General features: G+C 35.8%; 3 protein-coding genes across 4 annotated transcripts in view; 2 read left to right on the forward strand and 1 right to left on the reverse strand.

Annotated features, from left to right (window-relative positions):
* Positions 1–22279, forward strand: part of LOC140164357 (monocarboxylate transporter 12-like) — a 272528-nt gene that overhangs the window by 45277 nt on the left and 204972 nt on the right. The gene's annotated exons all lie outside the window — the stretch shown is intronic.
* On the forward strand, positions 1077–10165 carry LOC140164350 (tumor protein p63-regulated gene 1-like protein). Its single transcript, XM_072187623.1, has 5 exons — positions 1077–1469; positions 5807–5901; positions 6429–6605; positions 7121–7277; positions 7806–10165. The coding sequence occupies exons 1-5, from the start codon at positions 1182–1184 to the stop codon at positions 8001–8003; spliced, it is 915 nt and encodes a 304-aa protein (XP_072043724.1). The 5' UTR covers positions 1077–1181; the 3' UTR covers positions 8004–10165.
* Positions 17060–22279, reverse strand: part of LOC140164352 (WD repeat-containing protein WRAP73-like) — a 36887-nt gene continuing 31667 nt past the window's right edge. Inside the window, exons 13-14 of the mRNA XM_072187624.1 lie at positions 21720–21827; positions 17060–21003 (exon numbers count right to left, since the gene is read on the reverse strand). Of these exons, the coding sequence (XP_072043725.1) occupies positions 20900–21003; positions 21720–21827 (212 nt within the window). The 3' untranslated portion in view covers positions 17060–20899. The remainder of the gene's footprint in view (positions 21004–21719; positions 21828–22279) is intronic.

Here is a 22279-nt window from a genome sequence, read left to right on the forward strand (position 1 = left end):
AGCGATTTTTGGCACACATTCATGGGGCTCCTTTTAAATAAAACGCAGGCTAAAAAGGCTTAGGAAAATGCTACAGAAACGCTTAAATTTGCAAATTTTCATGCTCGCTGCGCTCGCAACATGTATATAGACCATCAAGATTTGGAAATTGGGATCCCAAAAATTTGGCATGTGCAGGGGGGGCAAAGAATTTTGGCGGGCCGAGGGGGGGTGGCAAGCGAGGTTTGGCGAGCCATTTGGAAATTTTACCTCATAATTATTGCACAGCCCCTAAGAACGAAATCCATAATTTTAATGTCATTGTTTAGGAAAAAATAATGCTCAGAATAATGTTATGCATTCGTGTAACAAAAATCGGTGGACCATCATCACCTATAGAACCTAAACCGGAACGGTATAACAATTGAAATGGCAGGACAGATTGTTTTGCTAAATTGGATAGGGTCTATGCCCTTGAGAATGGACCGTCCCACTCGATTTGTAAAAAGGTTGCGAACCCTTTTGGTGGACCCAAGTAACTGCCTAAAATGAGGCAAAATTGAAAAGAAATGGGGTTTTAAATTGAACTTTGGAATCACGTTAGGTTTAAGGCTGTGCTAACACTTTTCTTTGATGACTTTGACCACAATTTTCTATTTTTTCAAATATCTTAAAAATTCAAGAATCTAAGCTAATTGAACCACAGACAGTAGTCGTATTTTGTACTATGTTTAAGCCTTTATTTTCCCCTATAGGGGGACGAAAGGTGTTTTCAATAAAAGTTCAAGTTCAAGAATGGGCCTTTAGATATCAGTGATATGAGTTTTATGAGGATCTTGGAGTTCTTGTCATTATGCGCCAGCGGCTCATAAAAATTCGTAGACTTTTCACAGGGCTTTTTCAGCATCTTGTTACCGATTATGTAACATTGTTTACTTTTAAACGGGAAATTCCCGGGTTCACCACAGGATCCACGTTGGTTTGTATGCAGGAACCTTGCCTTGTACCACATCTTCCATTTGCTGGTTTTCAAATTACGCCCTCTTTTGTACATAGCTTGAATGGGCCAAAATAAGCCAGCAGGGGACTATAATTAGTCACCGTGTTTTGATCTCGTGACGACGTCTATCATCATCAGCAGAGAGAATTAGATGAAAATAAACATCCTTTTCTGAGCTGAATTATTCGAGAGATCGTACAAAATGACGCACCAAAATACAACTAACGGGATTGAGGACAATCTGGAAGACGGTAATGTACCTGAAGTGAATTTTAAGGGCGGTACGCTGAGTCTGAATTCCCCGATGGAGTCAGGGAATCTGTTGGATGAGGGAAATACAGGGGCGGGTCAACAACCACAACAACAACCACCACCTCCAGCTCCAGCTGGTGGGGATCTTGATCAGTATAAGCCTGGACAACCAATACTTGGAAGACCAAGCTCAGCTCCATGTTCTCCTATCATTCAAGAAGGCTTCTATGCCTCCAAGGTAATCATTGCAATTTGCAAACCTTCTTCATCTGACATGTCCGAGTTCCCAGTGCAGCCTGTGTAAATAAATTATCCATGACCATGGCATGACCCGGCTTCATAACTTTTTGTATTCAAATGTAGAATTCTTTGATTTCTTCACCACAAAATATGTTATATTGTACATGACATGCATCTAGTTTAATACTTTTCTTTCTGATGATAATTATACTTTGATAAATGTATCACCAAATTCTTTGATTTATTAAGAATTTTTTTTAAATCTCGGACGGAACGTTGACTTGAGCCTCAACTCAAGCCTCCACCCCTTCAGCTCAGCAAACATCTAGCCTGCTTGGACACTGACAATGACGCGTTTTGGGTCAAGCTGGGAGAAAAAAATCCCAGGTCGACCAAAAATAGCGATCGCATTACGATATAGACCACCTAAGTTATCGTGAATCGTTAATCGGTTTCTCCCAGGTCGACCGTCAGAATTTTGGGTTGCCACATTCGCCAAGGATTCTCGAGTAGGATTTTTAGCCAGGTCGACCCATGACAAGCATGCAAATAGCCCTACATACGTGCCCCGACCATGGCCTACATGCATGCATGTGATGAGTATAAACCATTGTACGCATGTAGGCCTACGGCACGATTCATTCATAACTTTGTGCAAGCGCCGGTGTGACTTTTACGATATCAGTTTCAGTGTCTTGGCATCTAAATTAATTCAGTCATAGGCCTACTCTCATTTTCGTATTTATTTAATAGAGTAGGCCCTATTCTTGTTTTAGTTTGCAAAATACAGAGGCAGATATAGTCCCGGGATATAGTCATACGTCCAAGTTTTCTACTTTCTTGAATTTGCGTCAACATGTAGGCCTAAGCGCTTTTAAGCGCTTAGATGCGAACTTGGATGCCTTGGATGTAAGCTTTAAAAGCTTACATCCAAGCCGGGCATCCAAGTTCGCATGGACGGTACTACGACTCGATGTTTCAGGCTTTACTTGTGAGAAAAGGAAAGTAATAAATATGAGAAGAGGTCACAAATAGGATCAAATAAAATAATCCAACAAAGAATCACCCTGCCTAAGTGCCGGACATCATAGGCTAGGCCTACATGTTTTAAACTTTATTATTATCCACCACGAATGGAGTGCCAATTTCTATTAGCCTAGGCTGTATTTCTATCAACACACGTGGAATCTCCCAGCTTGACCAATTTGGCGACAATGACTGAGGCAGAAGTAACTAAAAACATTCAATTTGCCAATGTGCGATGTCTTTTTTCCCTAAAAAATTAATAGCCCTTGCCTACAATAATCATGAAAATGTAGATATGTAAAGTAAGACAAAATTCCATCAAATGTCAGAATAAAAGTATGTTTTTGACTTTGACACTATAAATTTTAAAATTCAATTTTCATAAATTTCATAATGGTAATTTGTACTGCACCTATTTTGAACAGGCTAAAATTGAGTTGAAGTGCATTTTTAACAACATTTTTTCATTCTATTGCCATCATGATTAGTCTATAAACATAATGACATCTACGGACCATCTAGTCTATGGTTAGGCCTACAGTTACTGGAACTACATGATGATCAGCTAGTGTTTATACTTCCAAACTCTAGCCTCAAATCTGAAGCTATTGGTAATAAAATTCAAAGCTCGACTTTTCAAGTAACGGGGGTAATCTTTATAGATGGGTCTCCTTTTTAAAATTTTCCATGCTACGCACTGGCTATGCATGACTTAATGCAAGTTACCGGTACTGGTACTTCAACTACACTGTACATGTTCATGTATTTCAAAACTCAAATAACATTTTTTGCACGCTGTGCACGAAATTTAAATAAAATCACTTAAACCAAAAATCCTTTTAAGGCCAATTACAATTGATTCTTAGTTTCCTGTTTCCCGCCCACGTCCAAAGTAAAGAATTGCAAAATATTTAATTATTTTATTTATATTTTGGATTTTCTCTTTAAAAATAACTTTTAATGACTACCATTTGCTACTTTCTGACTTTGATCACATCATCTATAATGATGAATAAACATAGAACCTAATTGTACCATTACTTATGTATAAAATCAAACATAGTAGTAAAATAATTAAATGCATGCTCCTTGTCAAAATGGCTTGATGTAGGTTGCGACCACTTATTTTAAAATAAAGAAAATAAAAGACAATTAATAATTAATAATTAAAAGTCGCCTCATCCCTGGTTTTCAACCATGAAACAGGAAACTAAGAATTAATTGTGAAGGGCCTTTAAGGGGGTACTTCTACTTCTACTTAGATGCATATTCTTATTATCTCATACTACACCCCTGTCCAATTTTTTGCCTATTTTTGCATTTTTCTCAAAAATCATAGCGCATTGGTGACAAGTAAGATATGTATATTATAGGGGTAAGGACTACAACTGCTGTCAGACAACAGTTGTGGAGTTACAGTCAAAAATGAGGGAAACCAGTATTTGATCAATAAATCAATAACTACTTGACTTGAGTTGCTGAATTTTCAGTGCAGTAGTTGTAGTCCTTGCCCCTATAATATACATCTTACTTGTCACCAATGCGCTATAATTTTTGAGAAAAATGCAAAAATAGGCACAAAATTAGCCAGGGGTGTAGTACCCCCTTAAAGATATGGGTTACTATTTTTAGCAAATCACATGAGTATTTTTGGTAACATTACCCTTAACTAGAAATGGGTATTAGGAGCTTTAAAGCTGCACATCCCTGTCAAAAAATAATCCAAGTAACCCTGTCCAGAAACAACAGTGCCTCAATTTAGTAGGGATGATGTACAAATTTGTTCAATAGATAAATGCATCACATATCACATGATACGTACACCACAATATGACACACGTACAGTCACACAGTAAATTTTGTCTAATGCACATCAGATATTTTGGTCATCTTGATCAAGATAATAATATCACAAGCTAGTGACTCAGACTCAGGTACTGAACCACAAGATCAGGCCTTGATGTTGGAAAATAAGTTTCAGAAAGCTCCTGGGAGTTAACAAAAAATAAATATATTTTGAGAAAAAAAAATCTTGTTTACCTTCCTTGGAAATATTTAATAATTTTCCAGGCCTGTACAGGTTTGGGTCTATACATGTACTCATGTTCAGTATTATTCACGATATTTAAGATATTTGGTCACATGTATGTAAGTAAAGCAACCACCTTGGGTAGCATAATCATCTTTGGGAGTTACTGCATTCAGTTTTGGCAGGCTAAAATGTCCATAAATTTGACCTTTTTGTTATTCTAAAATACTGTAATTCTGTATTTTCTTCAGTTAGCTCATGATTTATAATTTTTCTTTCAAATGCTACATTGTACATGGTCAGTAAAAACTGCCACATATAATTTTAATTGTGAACATTTGAAAACTGGATAGTATTTGCCCTGCACATGTTGTCAACTGAGATGTGAAATTTGATCATTTTTTAAGTTTGTACATTTTCTAATAGCATATATTGTAGTTTAAGCTCCAGAATGATAAAAATTTAATAATTTACACCTTTCCACTCATTATTTTTAGAAATGTTTATGTTTATACTTTGAAATTTTGACCCAATGATGAGACTCAGACAAAAGTTACCCCTGGTGTGAAAATGACCATTTTATATGCCAAATGCAACACTTAGAGTGAGCTAACAAAACGTGTGAACCTGACAGGTTGTAATTGAAAGTTGGCATCATACACAAAGGTCGTCACTCACAAAAGCCAAAGTGTTCCGCAATCTGTTCTCCTTTTTCAACCAAATTATTCGGAAGAATATTGGTGCAGTAACCTTCAAACAGTTCCATCAGCTGTGCTTTGCTGTTTTGCAGTCAACCACCTTGCACAAAATCTGTGATTTATGAGAAATTGAAATTGCTGACATTTTGTTATTTGAAAATAAGTTCATTTTGGCTCCTGGTCCACACCAACATCATACGAACTAGGCTCTACATTTTTTGCCTTAATGTGTACAATTAAAAGACTCTTAGTCTTAGCTCTTTAAAAATGGCTCCTGGTTCACTAGCTAATCACAGGACCAGGAGCTGCTTTTTCCAAATGTATGGCTCCTGGTCCAGATCTGCTTATTTTATTAGGCTTGTATGTAATTGCAACATTTCATAAATTTAGAATTAGTATTTTAAATAGTGTTAAATTATAGGCCTAGTATTATTGTTCACTAATAAATGACCCAGGTGTGAAAGTTTTCAAGGGGGGGGCATTTATTTTTTTGCCATGAGCTTGATTCAGTGACAAATCTATATGCTTAATTGTTCAAGTTAAAAAAGTTTCATTTACAAACTTGTTCGCTGTGTTTTACAGTGCGGACGATTGGAAGAAGCTGTGAATGAATGCAAGAAGGCTGTGATTGAGGAACCAGTTGATGGACAAGTACATGGAGTATGGCTTCTTACAGAGTAAGTACCAGTGGCCAGTATATTTTTTTAACAATACTTTTAAGTGATATCGGCATTACAAATACCTAAAGCATTGTGGGATGAAACTGGGATGGTTGGCAGTTTCAGGAAAATTTTGAAGAGAATCCACCAGTTCATTCTTGCAAAGATTTGTGTTTTTTTAGCAGCAGCTACACTTCTGAAGAATCAAATGATGCTGTAAGATTCCATAACCCCATGAGAACTACCTGCCTATTGGTCAAAAGAAGTTTTCACTAACATTGCCTCTGATTGATCAATTACGTGATATCAGCAACAAAAAATGGAGTGAATTATTTGCAAAGGTCTATTCTGATTGGTGATTAAAGTGAATATATCACGTAATTGACCAATCAGAGGCAATGTTAGATTGGCAGGTAGTACTCAGGGGGTTAACAAGAATCAAAATTGGTTGTAGAAGTTTGCGAAGTTTTTATACAGTACATGTGTATGTGCTCATGGTGATGGATTATGCATTACTAAATTTGTTCATTTCTTTGCAATTACAGGGTTGATCACTGGGATAACGAGAAGGAGCGAGTGGTCATCGTGACTGAGAATTGTCTTCTGATAGTCAAGTATGACTTTGTAGCAGGCAAGCTGATGGACTGTAAGCGTATTGGTCATGCATCAATTGATACCATACAACAGGGCGTGTTTTCCTACCCTGAGAAGACATTGGTCACGTAAGTATCTGAAGATTTTCTTTAGTCGTACATGTTGTAGCAGTATATAATTAAGTTATTATGCATTCAATTAAAGTAGATAGTAAATGTTTTAATTGTTTTACTGAAAACTAATATTTTGCTGGTATGAACTGATATGAAAGAAAAATGAAAGAAAAAAGTGGTTTATTCATTTAGGTGGTGATTTAATCTGTGAAAATATTTATATACAAAATGAAAATAAATTTCATATATCACGAGTGTCAACTCTTTGTCGTGAGAATAGTATTTCATTTCATTTTGCTGACCACAACAGGCTGTATCAAAATGATTGGTACCCAGCTGTTTCCAGGGATTATGGACAAGACTGCCTAAATGCAACATAAGATGCCATCATGCCCTGATTTGTAGCTGAATGAAACTGAAATCAAAACGAACCAGTGTTGCACTTGGAGGAAGAAGATAAACTTCAAAATTGATGCACAGGTACCAATATGTACTAATATGTACAATGTTGTTAACTTTTTTCATTGTAGACCAAGAGATGGTCAGGGCCTGAGGCTGTACTGGAACAAAGGTCGCCAACCATCATTTGCGGAACGCTGGAACCCATTCTGTGAAACCATTCCATGGGCAACATTCACAAGTCACCCATTGGAGCACAGTGGTGCAAGGGATGTTGGCAGTTACAAGGTATGTTTAAACCACTACACGAAACCTTACACCATGATATGGGTGCTTCCTTTTGGAGTGGGCCGGAGGAAGGCAACACATGGGGCACCACCACCAAACACACCTGGGCAGTGTTCAGCTTCATATGGCCAAAATGTGACCACTGACTGCTAGATGACTAAAAAATCATTAAATTTTTTGCATGCATTTACAAGTTTAGTGTCCCTTAAAATGGTGTACTCAATTTGAAAAAGACACTTCCTGGAGGAAGATTCTAGAGTTCCAACAAAGTCAATAGTATCAGTTATTCCAGATCAAGCAATATTTAGACAAAACTTTGGAAAGGGTGTGAAAGGGCGAGTCCTTTTGTGTCCGAGTACGGACTTGATGATACATCACTGATTCCCTGGCATTTTATTGTCAAAAAGCTTATCCCACAGTAACTGCATTCCGCATTATGTATTCTTCATGGGAAGGGCTTTGAGACAATCTATTAAATTAAGATGGCCTAACAAGTGTAATTTTGTTGGTTATTTTCCCTCATTACAGATTGATACATTCAAGACAGCAGTGATTCAAGCAGTCAATGTCCACAGACAGAAACCAAATTCAGCCGCCAGCAACTTGCCACCAGTCAGCGAGATTGAAGCACCGCTGGAATGCGACATCATGTTAGGTGCATCCTCTACCATCTGGAACCAAAGCAGGTTGGGATTCTTCCGTGAAAGAGGTGGTGTCAGCTTTTAAAATCATAGATAGCGAATGAAGCTGAATCTATATGCTGTGAAAGAGTTTACCTTCATGTAAGCATACTTGGAGTTAGTCTAGTATCAAGACTTGGATTATACAACTTATGGAATACAGCCATCTAAATCCTGCAATGAAGTCTTGATAATAGGCTAATTTTGTGTATGCGTACATGAAGGATAGACCTGTGAAAGAGATGGCTTCAGCTTTCAAAATGAGAGAGAGTGTGAAGCTGAATCTATACTTGATCACTTTTACAAAAATGGCAAGTGAATTTTGTTAAATTCAAAAATGATTGGCAATTACTTTGAAAAGTGAGTGATTGCTTTTCAAAAGGTTTGGGCCTTGAACTTTCCATCATTTTGGACTTACAGCATTTGTGCAAATGGTTAGGTTCTAGCTATGGTGGGGAGCATGGGGTAGTTCCTTCAGTACTCACTGCATTTACTTGGCAGTAAGCAGTAATTTAAGTGTAGACATACACCACTCAAAATCCAAAATTGTATACAGTACTCCTGGGACAGTACTGAAGTATTGAAATTTCAACAGTTAAAACGTGTACAGTACTAAAGAAAACAAGTCACCGTAAATTAGCACAAATTGCAAAAATGGCTGGCAAACCACATATTAAGCTATTTTAAATTCACACAAACTTGCACTTTGACATTAATTAGTCACGGTGTTACGCGTTTGACATATTTTAATGTCATCAATTGATAATTGATAACTTGCAAAATAATAGATTCAGCTCAAAGGCAGTCAGTGATTGATCAGTACTGATCATGTAATAAGCAACATGATGTTGCTCAAGAGTTGTAAGTTTTTATGCCAACTCCATGCTTCTGGAAAACACAGTATCTAAGGAACTAAAGTGATCTAGTGTAAATTCAGCTTGAATGGGATACAATCTAAACATGGTTTAACAGTTATTTCATTTTTGATTGGCAAATTGAATGTTTTAACTTGCATTTCTTAGCTTTCGAAAGCTGGGTACGCCATCTTGATCATAGGTGCTTTCCAAGCTAACAAAAATTCCTGCGGGAACTGGCAGTCTCGATCCTGTTTTGAAAAGCCATGAACAGAGACATTGGAGTGTATTCTCTTGATCATGTATATGACTCGCTGATCCTGCCCACATCACATAGGAATGAGACTACCAGTTCCAGAGATGCAGTGAGCCTGGAAAGCACCTAGCTATCGAAATGGCATACTATGCTATTGAAAGCTAAGAAATGTGAGTTAAAACTGAAGCATCTGTTTATCAAAAATAAAATAAGTGTACAATCAATCCTACAATAATCTTCAATGGTTTAACAGTGATGCATGCACAATTTCTGTCAAAAACAATGGAAATATATTGAGGCAAGTTACTTTAAGATTTTGAAATTCAAAACAGGGTGTCAGATTTTCAAGCAGGAGTAGTGCCGACTTCCAAATTGCTTTGGTGAAACTTACTTGGTAGTAAAGTATGTAAACCTGTTAGAAATTAAGTTGTAGAGAAGTTTGTGCTCTTAGGATAAAAATCTAAGATAAGGATTATTGGAATCCCCCAAACCTTTCAAAAACTCTTTGGCTTTTTGGTTACTCCTTCATGTAATTATTCACAAGTTTAGGGTTAGGATTAGGGTTATGGGTAAGATATTAGTGGAAGCTTTCTTACACGAAATATTACATGAAGGATCATCCGGCTTTTTACTTCTGACTACATATCAATCTGGTGCCCTTTTGGAAAAATCATTTATATCAAGCTATAAAGAAATTGAAAATTCAGGAATAATATTTGAGAATGAGCCAAGAACAATAACATTCTAATATTTCTATGTGATAATGTCATTAAAAATTCAAAAACAGGAAAAAATAAGATTAGTAAAAGTCTGTTCAGCAGATTTTAAATTCTTGATATTGCCTCCCACAATATCATAAAAGTACAAAGTTCATAGTGTAATGTACTAGAAATTGGTTAGAAATGACCTGTGGCCATGTGGATGAGATTACCTATTCTATGGTGTTAAGATTGTAATCTTGTGTATATATATATTTACCTGTACTTCACAATAAGTTGTTTTCTATTTATTTACCTGCATAAGTATAATCAGTACATTAAGGGCTGCGGTATGAACGTTTGGACAGTATTTATTTTGGGACATTAGAGCACATCAGACATATCGAATTACATTCTGAATACGAAGAATGTCCTTCTGATATGAAATAATTTTGATTTTTTGAAATTCGCAATTTAATACACATTTTATGGCAAATCATTAAAAATTGATATTTTTGATATTTAACAGTACTCGAAGTAAACTTTACAAGTCTGATGATTTATACTTAAAGTGTATGTAGGTGGGATGAAAAGCCGACGATCAATTGGAAATTTTGACCTTACGTATTAGAGATATGGATTTTTTCCCCAAAACACAAAAAAAAATAGGTCTTTTGGGAAAAAAATCCATATCTTCAATATGAAAGGTCAAAATTTTCAATTGACCGTCGGCTTTTCCTCCCAGCTACATACACTTTAAGAATATATCATTAGATTTATATAATTTACTTGAGGACTGTTATATATCAAAATTTGAAAAATATTAAATTTTTATAATTTGTCATAAAATTTGTATTTTATTGTGATTTTCAAAAAATGAAAATTATTTGATATCAGAAAGACATGCTTCGTATTCAGAATGCAATTCGATAGGTCTGAGGTGCTTTCATGTCCCTCACAAAATACTGTCGAAACGCAATAAACGCTCATTCTAGATCCCTTAATTACTACATTGTGTAATTCATAGTCAATGTAGGCTGAATTGCATTAGTGTTGATGTTGTTATATTGGATCGGGCGGGATGTGCGGTCGGACTTGAAAATATACAAAATTTGACAAAAAAAGACCCAAAATTTTACTAATTTTCTAGACTATTGCTCTTAAAAAATATATGGTAAATATGTCAAATTCTGAAAAATGATATAATAAATTTTTTTACCCCTAATTCAGATAGATTAAATAATTTCCAGATATTTTGGAGAAAATGTTGAATTTTTTTAACATTCACCCCCCCCCTCAATCTAAACCAAAGAGCCTGGAAATGCACCCCAAATACGTCGCACATCCCCATACCCACTTTTCCTCTATGAACCCCAGGGTTATGTATCCAACATTTCAAGTGTTGAATTGTGGTTTTTATTATTTAAACTTACAATTTCAAATGTCTTTAAATATTTTTGAACGAAATCCAATATTTGTCTTTAAAAAGCTGGTGCAGCAAATTTGCTCCAAAACTGATTCTAAATAACAGTAGAATAAATTCAAAATTTTGAGGCATTCAACAGAACAAAATTTGCTGTCACAAACATGGAATAATTTTTTTATGTACAATAAATATAAATGTTACTCTCCTTCTATGTAGGTCTATATACGTATAATATGAGAATTTGTTGCTCTTGCAAGAAATAATTGTTACAAAACTGAATTTGCTTGTTATAAGGTTCAAAAGTTGTAAAGATTTGGAACGAAACATTGTGAACTCCAAATTTGTTTTCATATAATATCTTAAATAGTGTAAAATTGTCACACATAAACATTCCCAGTGCAAGTTATCTCATTGGTGATCGAAATGTATCTAGAAAACTTAAGTTGCATGGAACAGGCTGACCTGTACTGCACCAAAGGTATTAACATTTGCTTATAAGTTCCTTTTTCAGATTTGTCATTGAGCAGCAACAGAGCTTGCGGTATTATCACAGCATGTTTATTCACCGTTGTGTATACAATCTACTGGTCACTTGATGCCCGGTGGTCAGCTGTCGGCAGATCGTCATAGATGGTGGGGACGTCGTATCCAGCATCCCTGTTGCATTGTGTCTTGATCACATATGGGTTCCCTGATCTTTCTTGACCCAGACCTGCCAACTGTCCCTCATTTTGAGGGACTGTTCCTCATTTGGGGTTTTCCAAAGTGCAAAAGAGGGACAGTCCTGCTTTCTGAAAATTTCAATGATGGCAAATTTAAATGTAAGAACAGCAGAAAGTGAGGAAATTTCATTTTAAAATTTTGCTATACGCTGGCGAAGTTACGTAATAATCGGATTAACTACCATAGCAATAGGTGAAAACAATTTTTGAATATACCGCGCTGCACTGATACGTTCACGCGGTACCTCTGCATTGAACCATATCATGTTGATCACTTGCACCTGTAAGATAAGTATCTTTGAAAAGACCGGTATTGTATTCAATCTATGATTATAGACATACACAGGTGATGAGTGCAACCTGCTTGTAGTACGGCGCGGTTTATTCAAAATTGTTTTCACCTATTGCTATGGTAGTTAATCCGATTTATTACGTAACTTCGCCAGCGTATAGCATTCTCTTTAAATAATAATAATAATAATCTATTAGTCTTGTGATAAATTTAGATTTGCAAAACCTTCCCTGAATTCTGAGAATATTGCACACCTCAAGTCTTTGAATTTGTCGGTACCTGGTTTGTGTACATCAGTACATGTACAAGGTTTTAGCCTCAATGTCTCTCTTTCTGACTTCGGTATGTTGGCAGGTGGGTCACCAATTGGTCATGTGATTGGAGGATTGTTAACATAACGCTGAATGAAGATGCTATGATGGCTTCGCAAGCTTCGTTGCTGCTCCGAAGACTCTGAAAAGTAACTTTTTAGTAAATGTCAAAATTTCAAGAGTCTAGTATCAGAATACACACTGCTATTATCAATTAAATATATATGCTTTGGTGAATGTTGTACCTGGTACAGCTCTATGTATATGTATGACTATGGTAATATATAACTGGTAATATAACTTGTCATTAAATGATACTCACAATGTGTACTAATTATATAAAATTTAAGTCGATATAAGATGTGAATGTTGAAAACTTTCAGGGGTATATCCATGTAATACGTCAATACGTGTAGAGGACCTGTATCATAATGCCCCTAGTAATGTATCATGACGTACATCAATGGTGGGTTGGGGTCTGATGAAACGTATAACATTGGTGCATTTTGATCTACCATAGGATTTTTAAGGCAATGTTGTCCCTTCGCTATCTTAGAACACAATTTCTTTGTCACCATAGTCCTACTTAAAATCGTAGGCAAAAATTACATTAGATTACCTGGGTCAGTCTGGCTATCCAGAAAGTGACCTTCGCCTAAGGCCCATGGTTGTCAATTGATACTACATCCATATGTACCAGATCAGAACACCAAGTGCATGTGATTTACCAAGTATGTAAGTGCACAACCTGAGCCATACTGCTTGAGACTCTTTTGCAAGTCATTTGAAACACATGTACCATTGAAGGCCAGTAAATTGTGCATGTTTTTCCATTGTAACAAATTTGGAACAAATAATGCTACAGTGGGCTATTCCACTTGAAATCAATACACCCTCTATGGTAGACGTGACCTTATTCTTCCACATAAGGAGTGCTAATTTCAGATGGGGTTACCTGATGAATGGGTGGCTGGAGATTAAGGTCATGTCTTCTATAGGGGGTATATGGATTTCAACTGGAAGAGCCTTATGGCAAAATGCAGAGAAAAAGTATACAAAGCCTTGGACAAAGCTAATCATTGAAGAATTTGCTGTTAGTAACCATTGGTCACTGGTTCAATCCTGGGCTTTGTTCAATCCTAGGCTTTGTGTTGTGATCATTTCGATCAGTGGTTCGTAACAAAGAAAGGGTGAGCCAGTTGACCTAGCAACGGTCATATTCTAATGTGCACTACCCCAGCGAATAGAAAACGTAACATTTATTGCAATGGAGAAAATACATGCCAAAATGTTGACTATTATACTGGCCTATAGGGATGCAGGCATCAGTGATTTGTAAAAGGATGTCCAGGCTTGAAGGACTGATTTGTTAGCTAAGTTCAATATCAAGGCTGTCTGACCAAGGTTAAATATACCCCTGTTTTCCACTGGTGCTTTACTCTATTAAATATTAAATCTACATGTGAATATGTAATCATTGATGTCGTCGTTTCAAAGTGATGTTTGAATATATACCTTCAGCTACCCTATAACCAAGTATAAGAACATTATTATCAAAACATATGTGTGCCTAAAATGTTCTGTGTACATGGTAAAATTCCTTTTTGTGGGATCTTAAAATGTCAATGTTGTAACTGTAAAATTGTTTCTCAATTTTTGATTTCAGTTTACAATCCTTTTTGATGTTTAGCAATAAATTTAGTTGACAGTTTTAAATTATGCTGATGTGGAACAGCAATGACTTAAATTGAAGCCAAAGTTTGCCCACCACCTAGCTACACTTTGTTTCAGCTTTGAGTTTGATAGCGACTTCAGTGCTTTGTTACATGGTTGCACTAGAGGTGTGCAGATACTTATATGCGCTCTGTAGGATTAGGGTAGTATGCGCAATTCAGTACTATAACCAGCGAAATATGCTCGACTGCCAAACTCAAAGCAAAACAAAGTTTATACCGTAAAGATTTGCCTAATGGCGCATATGACTGACAAACTAAAAGTGCCCTCTTAAAAATCTCAACAGCAAATAAGGGTATGGGCCCTTAATTCTTGTTGGGATTTTCAGAGGAGGGAGCTCTCCATGTGTACGTGAAATTTACCTTGAGACAAAGGAGCCCATGTGTGCCGTGAATATTTATGGTATTTAATGTATTCCAAATATAGGTACTGTAATTATTTATTTAAGCTTGACTGTTATGGTTAAATGATGGCTCTATAATATGAAGTAGCAAGAAATTGGAAAGTCTTCGAAGTCTTTGATTGAAAAGACAAAAGTACAGTGTAGTATTTTTAAAAGCAACTAGTCTTGCTTTGTATAATGTTTAAGGCAGAGTAAACACTGCTATACATAGTTTATTTACATATTTATTTGTATTATTTGTATTCTATATCAAGCTTGTAGTATAGGTTGATATTACTTTGCTTATTTTTAAGCTGGGAATTTAGTTCTTTGTATACTCTTCATGCTTCAGTACCAGTCTGGTAGGTGATTGATTGGTTTCCAAGCACAATCTACTGTGATAAAGTGTTGACTCATTAGGAATGAAAAACGGTGATGTAGCCAGAGGTGCAAAGACTAAAATAGTTTAAGTTACATCACTATGATCAGGCCAGTGAAAATATAAAATGTGTCTACATGGTCAACTTTAGTAATATTCAAGTATAGTTGAGCATGAACAGGGCAAAAATTTGCACTGGGTAAACAGGAGTTTGGCTAGCTATGCGCCTGCTGAAAAAACTATTGAATCGGCAAGCAGACGAGTCTGATAGGTCCGATTTCTCAAAGATTGGCTGGTAGCCTGGCTTTATAAGCATGCATGCCAGCCCTACCAATATTGATTAATCTTTCCAGTGATATACAATGTGAAATTGTAAGCATTGGTATATAGGACTAATTGGGCTTAAGCTCAATGGCTTAGGAAGCTTGACCACTAGCCATGCTTTGAGAAACTGACCCATAGAGATTTTGCCCTCTTAGCACTGCCATTAATTATGGGCTAACCATAAAACTATAACGGAAAAGGTAGACATTAGCTATAGGTAGTGGATAGTAAATAATGCTCTATATTGATTTAAAATAAGGTGTATCATTTCAGAAATGAAAATCTTTTCACATGTTTCAAGAGAGTTTCTATTCAAAATTAGGGTTATACCAATATAACAATTTTTGAAATGTAAGATTCAAAATTATCTTTTTATTTTGAAGATAGCATTTCTTGCTTTTTCATATCCAAAGACAAAATTCTGGAGGTTAGATTGTTGTAAATCTTAACTAGGTTTAATGGGTTGGTCTTTAATTAGTGTATCTAGCATTTTATGTAAACCACTTCAGCATGTTATGGTAGGGTAACTACTTTACTACTACATCTCTTTATTTTCTGAAATGTGTGCAATTTACCATGTAATAAGTTATGTGGAAAACTTTGTGTAAGGTGTTTAATATTAAATATGAATACCTGAAAATGTGTGTGACATTGTTTGTTTTTATTTGATTGGTAACAGTGTGGGTATTATTGCCGTTCTTACAGAGCCCCTGATTAGTTAATTATATGATAATCATCTAAAGTATCCAATCAAAATAGATCTCTCAGTAGTTTTAAGCTTCAGTTCCACCAACTATTCTTACCATATCTCTGATTGGCTTAAAGTGAAAGCCCCACTTTTGGTTCAAGTTCCTTGGGGAATTAGTCAAGGTTAAAATGTATGCAAATTCTGTTGTCTGTTATCAAATTAACAGGTCTTTTGGCAGTTCTTCTGTGGAGAGCTGGGCAAGTGGGACTTCCTGTTTAATACATGATATATCCCTCTTTGTAACCAATCAAAATAGTTCTTTTATGGTCATAAACGTGAAGTGATAGCTAAAGGAAGCATGTTTGATATTAGACGGGTACTGCATAATTACTGGGACACTTGCAGTTAAATTACCTTCCTTGTTCCCCTCATTCAATGCCGTATACCAAATGCCTCAATCTTGAAATGTGCTCCATGTTTGCTCCAACATTTCTTGGTGGGGTGGGAAGGGATTCGAAATAGGTTATTATACACAAGAGACACAGACCATTCACCAACAGACAAAGTCTGTGCTTTGTAGGGCCGAATGCGAGTCTATCAAATTACTTGTGTTACGTGCCTTCGCATTATGTGATGGGAGCGTTGTGCATCTCTGCATTTCGTAAAGAAATACCACAGGCTGTATCAAAATTGTTGGTACACATCAAGTTTGATGTTTATTGAAAAGCTTGCCTCTTCCAATTTATGCAACTTTGGATACTCTTGAAATGTCCAGAATGTATAGTTTATGATTTGTTATACACATACAATCCATCTACAAATTATTTGGATCTTGTATTGAATTTTGACTGTCGGACTCATCCAAAACAAAAAAAAGCAAGGGGTCCTAGGATGCACAGACGCACAAGAATGCGACCCCTGACAAAGACATGTTACATGAAATACCCAGAGTCTATAGTGGCCCTAAGTCAAACAAGTTATTTCACTGATTTCACTCGTAATTCAATTCAGAAGGCACTCGTAATTCAATTCTGTATATTGTATTTTATTACATATTGTATACAATTTTTTTCTATACAAACTATTGCACTACAGAGGAATGTTTCCTGTGGGTTTCATACATCACTTACCAGAAATGATGACATGAAAAATATCCTATGTTGATATAATACTTTACTAAATTCAAATTTGAACAAGGCGTGGATTTTATTTATTAATAGAATAAAAAACAACAAAAAAAACCCCATTTTCTTCCCTCTCTTTTCCCCCTGACTCTAACTCTGTCAAAGCTTACGGTGTGTAGAGATTTATGCATGTTGGTAGTAGACATCAAAGAAAAGTTTAACAAACTAATCTTTTTGTCCGTATTTCAGAGTAGCCATACTCCATCATCAGCGGTGTGATGCTGTTGAATGACTGCATGGCCTTTTCTTCTTGACAATATCCTTTTTTTCTTGGACGGTGCTGAGATTTTCCAAAATCTATGACACTTTACTTCTAGAAAAACCTTCCAAAAGATCAAAAAAGGACATTGTCAAGAAGTAAAGGTCATACATCAGTCATTTACCAGTATCACACTGCTGATGACGGAGTATGGTTACTGTGTTATCAAAAAGTCTGGTTTGGGCACCAATTTCTTTATATTATTGAATTGTCATATAATGAAAATACCACTTTGAATTTCATAACACACAAAATAATAAGCACCCCCTTCAAATGACTTACTTTAGCATCCAGGCTGCTACTTAGGTCAAACACAGAAGTTGTAAAACTTGAATTATTGAAGTTAATATTTTCCAATGAGTTGCTATATTTTCAACCAAAAAAAAATCATATTTGGTCCTTGTTTGCAGTTGAAATTCATACATGTACTCCTCAAAAAAAGTTCACAAGACATGTACTCAGCTGCGAAAAAGGCGATTGTTCAAATGTGGTGTCATTGTAAAGGGAATAAATTAGCTGTCCATTGATATGCAACACAATATGAACATGTCACAAATAATCTGAGATATGAATGGTTGAACAAAATCTCCAAACTTTTTTAAGGAGTTTATAAATAAATAATCAGTAAATTATAATACATCGTTTATTATAATACAAAAATTACACACATAGCATTGTTTATGAAAATAATAGTTTTTCAGTTACAAATGTGGCCAAGGTACAACCAATATTATATAAGAGCTTTGTTTGGAAGACAGTACCATGAGATATGCTATATGGTTTACAGGAAATCAGTTGCACTTAACTTCATTTTAGCTTCTATGTTGAAATATATTTAGCAGTAAAAAGACACACATTTGGCAAAATCTGAAGGCATCTTACAAAACTGTTATATCAATGGCTCAGCAGCAGAAAGACTTATCTCCATTAGCTGCTGTGTGTACAGTACATTCTCTACATGTATAATGGGCTATTCCATTTGAAATATATGCCATGCCTTTGTGGAAGATATAAGACAAGTCTTCTGCAGAGGGAGTATGTTTTTCAAATGGAATTTTTTGAAACCCATACTCCAGTGAGCAATCCCCTGTATATAGCTTTACCTATACCTTCAACAAGTGGAGTGAGTTTATTTCAAATGGGTGTTACCCAATTGTCTATTCTATCTATTTGAAAACCATACTCCCTCTGGAAAACTGGCTAAATCTTCCATAGGGGGAGTGTGGATTTCAAGTGGAATAGCCAAATGAGTCCATTCAGTGCATGTACCTTGCTCAAATGGTACACAATCACAAAAAGAGGAATGAGCCTAATGTTGCTAAAAATTGATTTTGAGTTATTGATAGAGTTATTGATAAAAACAGGTGATACATTCTTACCTTCACTTATAGAACTTTAACCAATAGTCTAATTTTAATGGGGGTTGACCATACTTCAGTTGTTTTAAAGTGTGAATGAATGAATTATGAATAAAATCAAAATTGAAAATAGAACTCATTGCTCTTGATTGTGTCACACATCATAGATGCATACACACAATGGGCTATCCCAGTTGAAATTCATACACCCCTATGTGAAAGACATGACCTTATCTCCCACACACCGGTATGATTTTCAAATGGAATCACCCATTCAGGTAACCCCATTTTAAAATTCACACTCCCTGTGTGGAAGTTAAGGTCATGTCTTCCACACAGGGTGTATGGGTTTCAACTGGAATAGCCCAATGGAGATGTCTTTCTGCAGCTGAAACATCGATACATGCTATTGCTCTTTCTTTGAATATAAACAATTCATTGCATGTAATAATTCACTAGTTGTGAACATGCATAATTATAGTGTTTAAAATATATTTCAATTCATCTTATTTACAATTATACATTTTGATATTACATATCGTCAGTCGCAACACATAGTGGCGTAGAGTGATTTTCCCAATTTTCCGTTTCACATAGTGGCGTATAGATTTAGAGCTAGCTATTATCCTACAATAGTTATTCCTTGTTAACAATTAAAGATACAATTAAAGAACCTTACACTTCAATTTCAAATGGAATTGGCCCACTGAGAGATAACAGTGGAGGAGTATCGACTCCGTTACTAGTGGCATATCCTTCATAAACATTTTGCTCGGAGACATATTTTGTCCTTCACATACGCCACTATGTGTTGCGACCGACGATATCTGAGAAATAAACAAATTATTCTAAATCTTTTTGCAACTTGACATTGTCAAACCAAAATGACAATTTTTGGATTTTCATATTTTTGAACAAAACAACACATGAGTTTGTTCTCTCCTTTCTGCAAAGCTGCTGCACAGTTTTCATTTACAAGCAACGTTGATCATTAATTGGAATTCATATTTTCTGATTTTGTCCAAAGTGAATGTTCATCATAATGAGCCAGAAAGTTGGCAGTTTTTTCAGATGTAAAGGACAAACAAGTTTCACAGTGATTTATTTTTTACTTGTCCTTGTTGCTTGTTATCTGAAAAATAAATAATCAGTAAATACTGGTAAATCTTGTGATTTCTATTAATTCGTAACTTCTAAGCATTTCATTTCTCAAAACTAGTTTTTGGTGAATTTCCAGCTCATTTTTGTGGCGAAAAGTCACATCTATTTGGGAGCCTAATAGCTTTATTTTTAACCTTCACCATTTGACTCCCAAAACACCACTATACTGGGAATTTCAATTGAATGAACACGGCTTTCAACAGCTGTATTCGACCCAACCGCGATCATGTATCACTTTATTTCAAACTACAAAGCAAACGCACGACCTCGGATACAATAATTAAAATGCTAATAACCAATCACAAGTGAGTTGGCATGGTCAGATTTACTTCCATGTCATGCATACACAAGCGTTCATCACACATTGTACACGGACGGTCGTCACGCTGTTGTGCAGTTGTGTTCATTCAATTGATTCCCAGTATAGTAAATCATGATGTTTGGATGTGTTACGTTTTTATTGAAAGTATGCCAAAATGTTTTTAGCTAGTTTTGTAGAAAAAGTTGATGAAGACTAAGTAGAAATACAACACCTTTGGAACTGTTTGATTAAGTTTTGTGATTGTTTGCAGGTTTTGCAGGTGACATTGACATGTATTTGTTTGGCAACACTGGTCAAACACTACCATGCGTACTAGTAACTATTTCAGTATGATGTCTAGATCGGTTACGCTTCGTCATTCTAAAGGGTCGTTATTCCGAAGGGCTGTTATTCCGAAGGACCATTATGCCGAAGTAATAAATAACCGGTCAGAATAATGCGCCTTATTAAATTTGGAACAATGACCCTTCTGAATAACAAACCTTGTTGTAAATTCAGAGTAATGATCCTTCGGAATAATGACCCTCCAGAAGAAAGACCATTTGGAATAATGGTCCTTTAGAATAATGACATGTAACATGTCCCGTTTAGATCACGAGTCATCAGCCAGGAAACAAACACACATTTGATCTTTACTCATCAGTAGTATTGCATTGCCATCAGGATGCCATTGAAGGGAATTCACTTGGAATGAGGCTGTGATGAAACAAGCAAATACAAATGTTAAACATGCATCACAGAATAGTCTTTGAATGATGCACATTAGAATGATATTGTGGTATTGTCTATGAGCACCTACACTTTACAATAAATAAGCCTCAAAGAGCACTTTCATCGATTTGTCAGAATATCAGTGCATAGAAAAGGGCAACATGAGAACACAGTTGAACAGTTCCAAAAAAATCTTGAGAGGTGGCAGAAAATAAACTGGACAAATGTCTACAAAATTGCTGCATTTGTCTTTTTTGTTTGTTTTATGCACAAATTAGTGGATCCAAAAGATATTTTATGTAGCCAATGGTTCTAAATTGCAGACAATTTTTGACATTGGCAAAATGACTTGTTAGGTCCCAGAAAGCCAAAATAATTTATATAGTCTGTCAACTATCATGTAATAGAAAATTGGATGCGGTGCAGCTGGGTCCAGCTTAGCCTTTTTGAAGTATGGCGGGCATAAAAGGAGAGGGCATACAAACTGTAGTGAAAATGGAGGAAGAGCCCATGAAAAAAAAAAAAAAAAAAAAAAAGAAAAAAAAAAAAAAAAAAGGATGACCTACCGACCCTCCAAATTTTTGTCTTGGAAGGGCAACCAAACAATTTATATTTTTTTTGGCCTTAAAGTGATGCAGGTAGTAACATGAATGTCTTTTATTCTTATGCATAAAACTGTAAAAGCATGAAATTGAACTTACCTTCAGCTGGAACTTCAACCGACACACAACCAGTAGGTGACCACAAATAGAGTTTGTTACTACTTGTACACATTGCTAGTCTTGGTTGATGTGGGTCCCATTGGGCACCTGCAATGATCAAAACATAAAATTAGTTACAAATGTGAGCAAAGACTTCCAAATTTGGCTATTCCAATGGAAATCCATCCCCCATGAAAAACATGACTTTCAACTTCCACACAAGGAGTGTGAATTTCAAATGAGGTTACCTGAATGGGTGATTCCATTTGAAATTGACACCACTGTGGGGGATATCAAGGTAATGTCTTTCATAGAGGGTGTATGGATTTCAACTGGGATAGCCCATTGCTACTGAAAATATTTTACCCGTCAGGAGTATTTTTACATGTCCTTCACACCATTTATTTTGTTCTAACCCAATTAAAAGGTCTTCTTGCTGTGAATGACCAGAAACTTCTCTCTCTAAGAAGTATATTAATATCATTAGCATAGAAGTCTACTGAAGATAACACAAATGCTGTCTACTGAATATAACACAAATACCATCTTCTGAAGACACC

Source organism: Amphiura filiformis, chromosome 11 (assembly GCF_039555335.1).
Source record: "Amphiura filiformis chromosome 11, Afil_fr2py, whole genome shotgun sequence".
In the NCBI taxonomy this organism is placed as follows: Eukaryota; Metazoa; Echinodermata; class Ophiuroidea; order Amphilepidida; family Amphiuridae; genus Amphiura; species Amphiura filiformis.

Coding starts and splice junctions, on each gene's coding strand:
- LOC140164350 (XM_072187623.1), top strand. CDS start 1,182: ATGACGCACCAAAATACAACTAACGGGATTGAGGACAATCTGGAAGAC. Junction 6,606..7,120: donor CCTGAGAAGACATTGGTCAC/GTAAGTATCTGA, acceptor TTTTCATTGTAG/ACCAAGAGATGGTCAGGGCC. Junction 7,278..7,805: donor GGGATGTTGGCAGTTACAAG/GTATGTTTAAAC, acceptor CCCTCATTACAG/ATTGATACATTCAAGACAGC.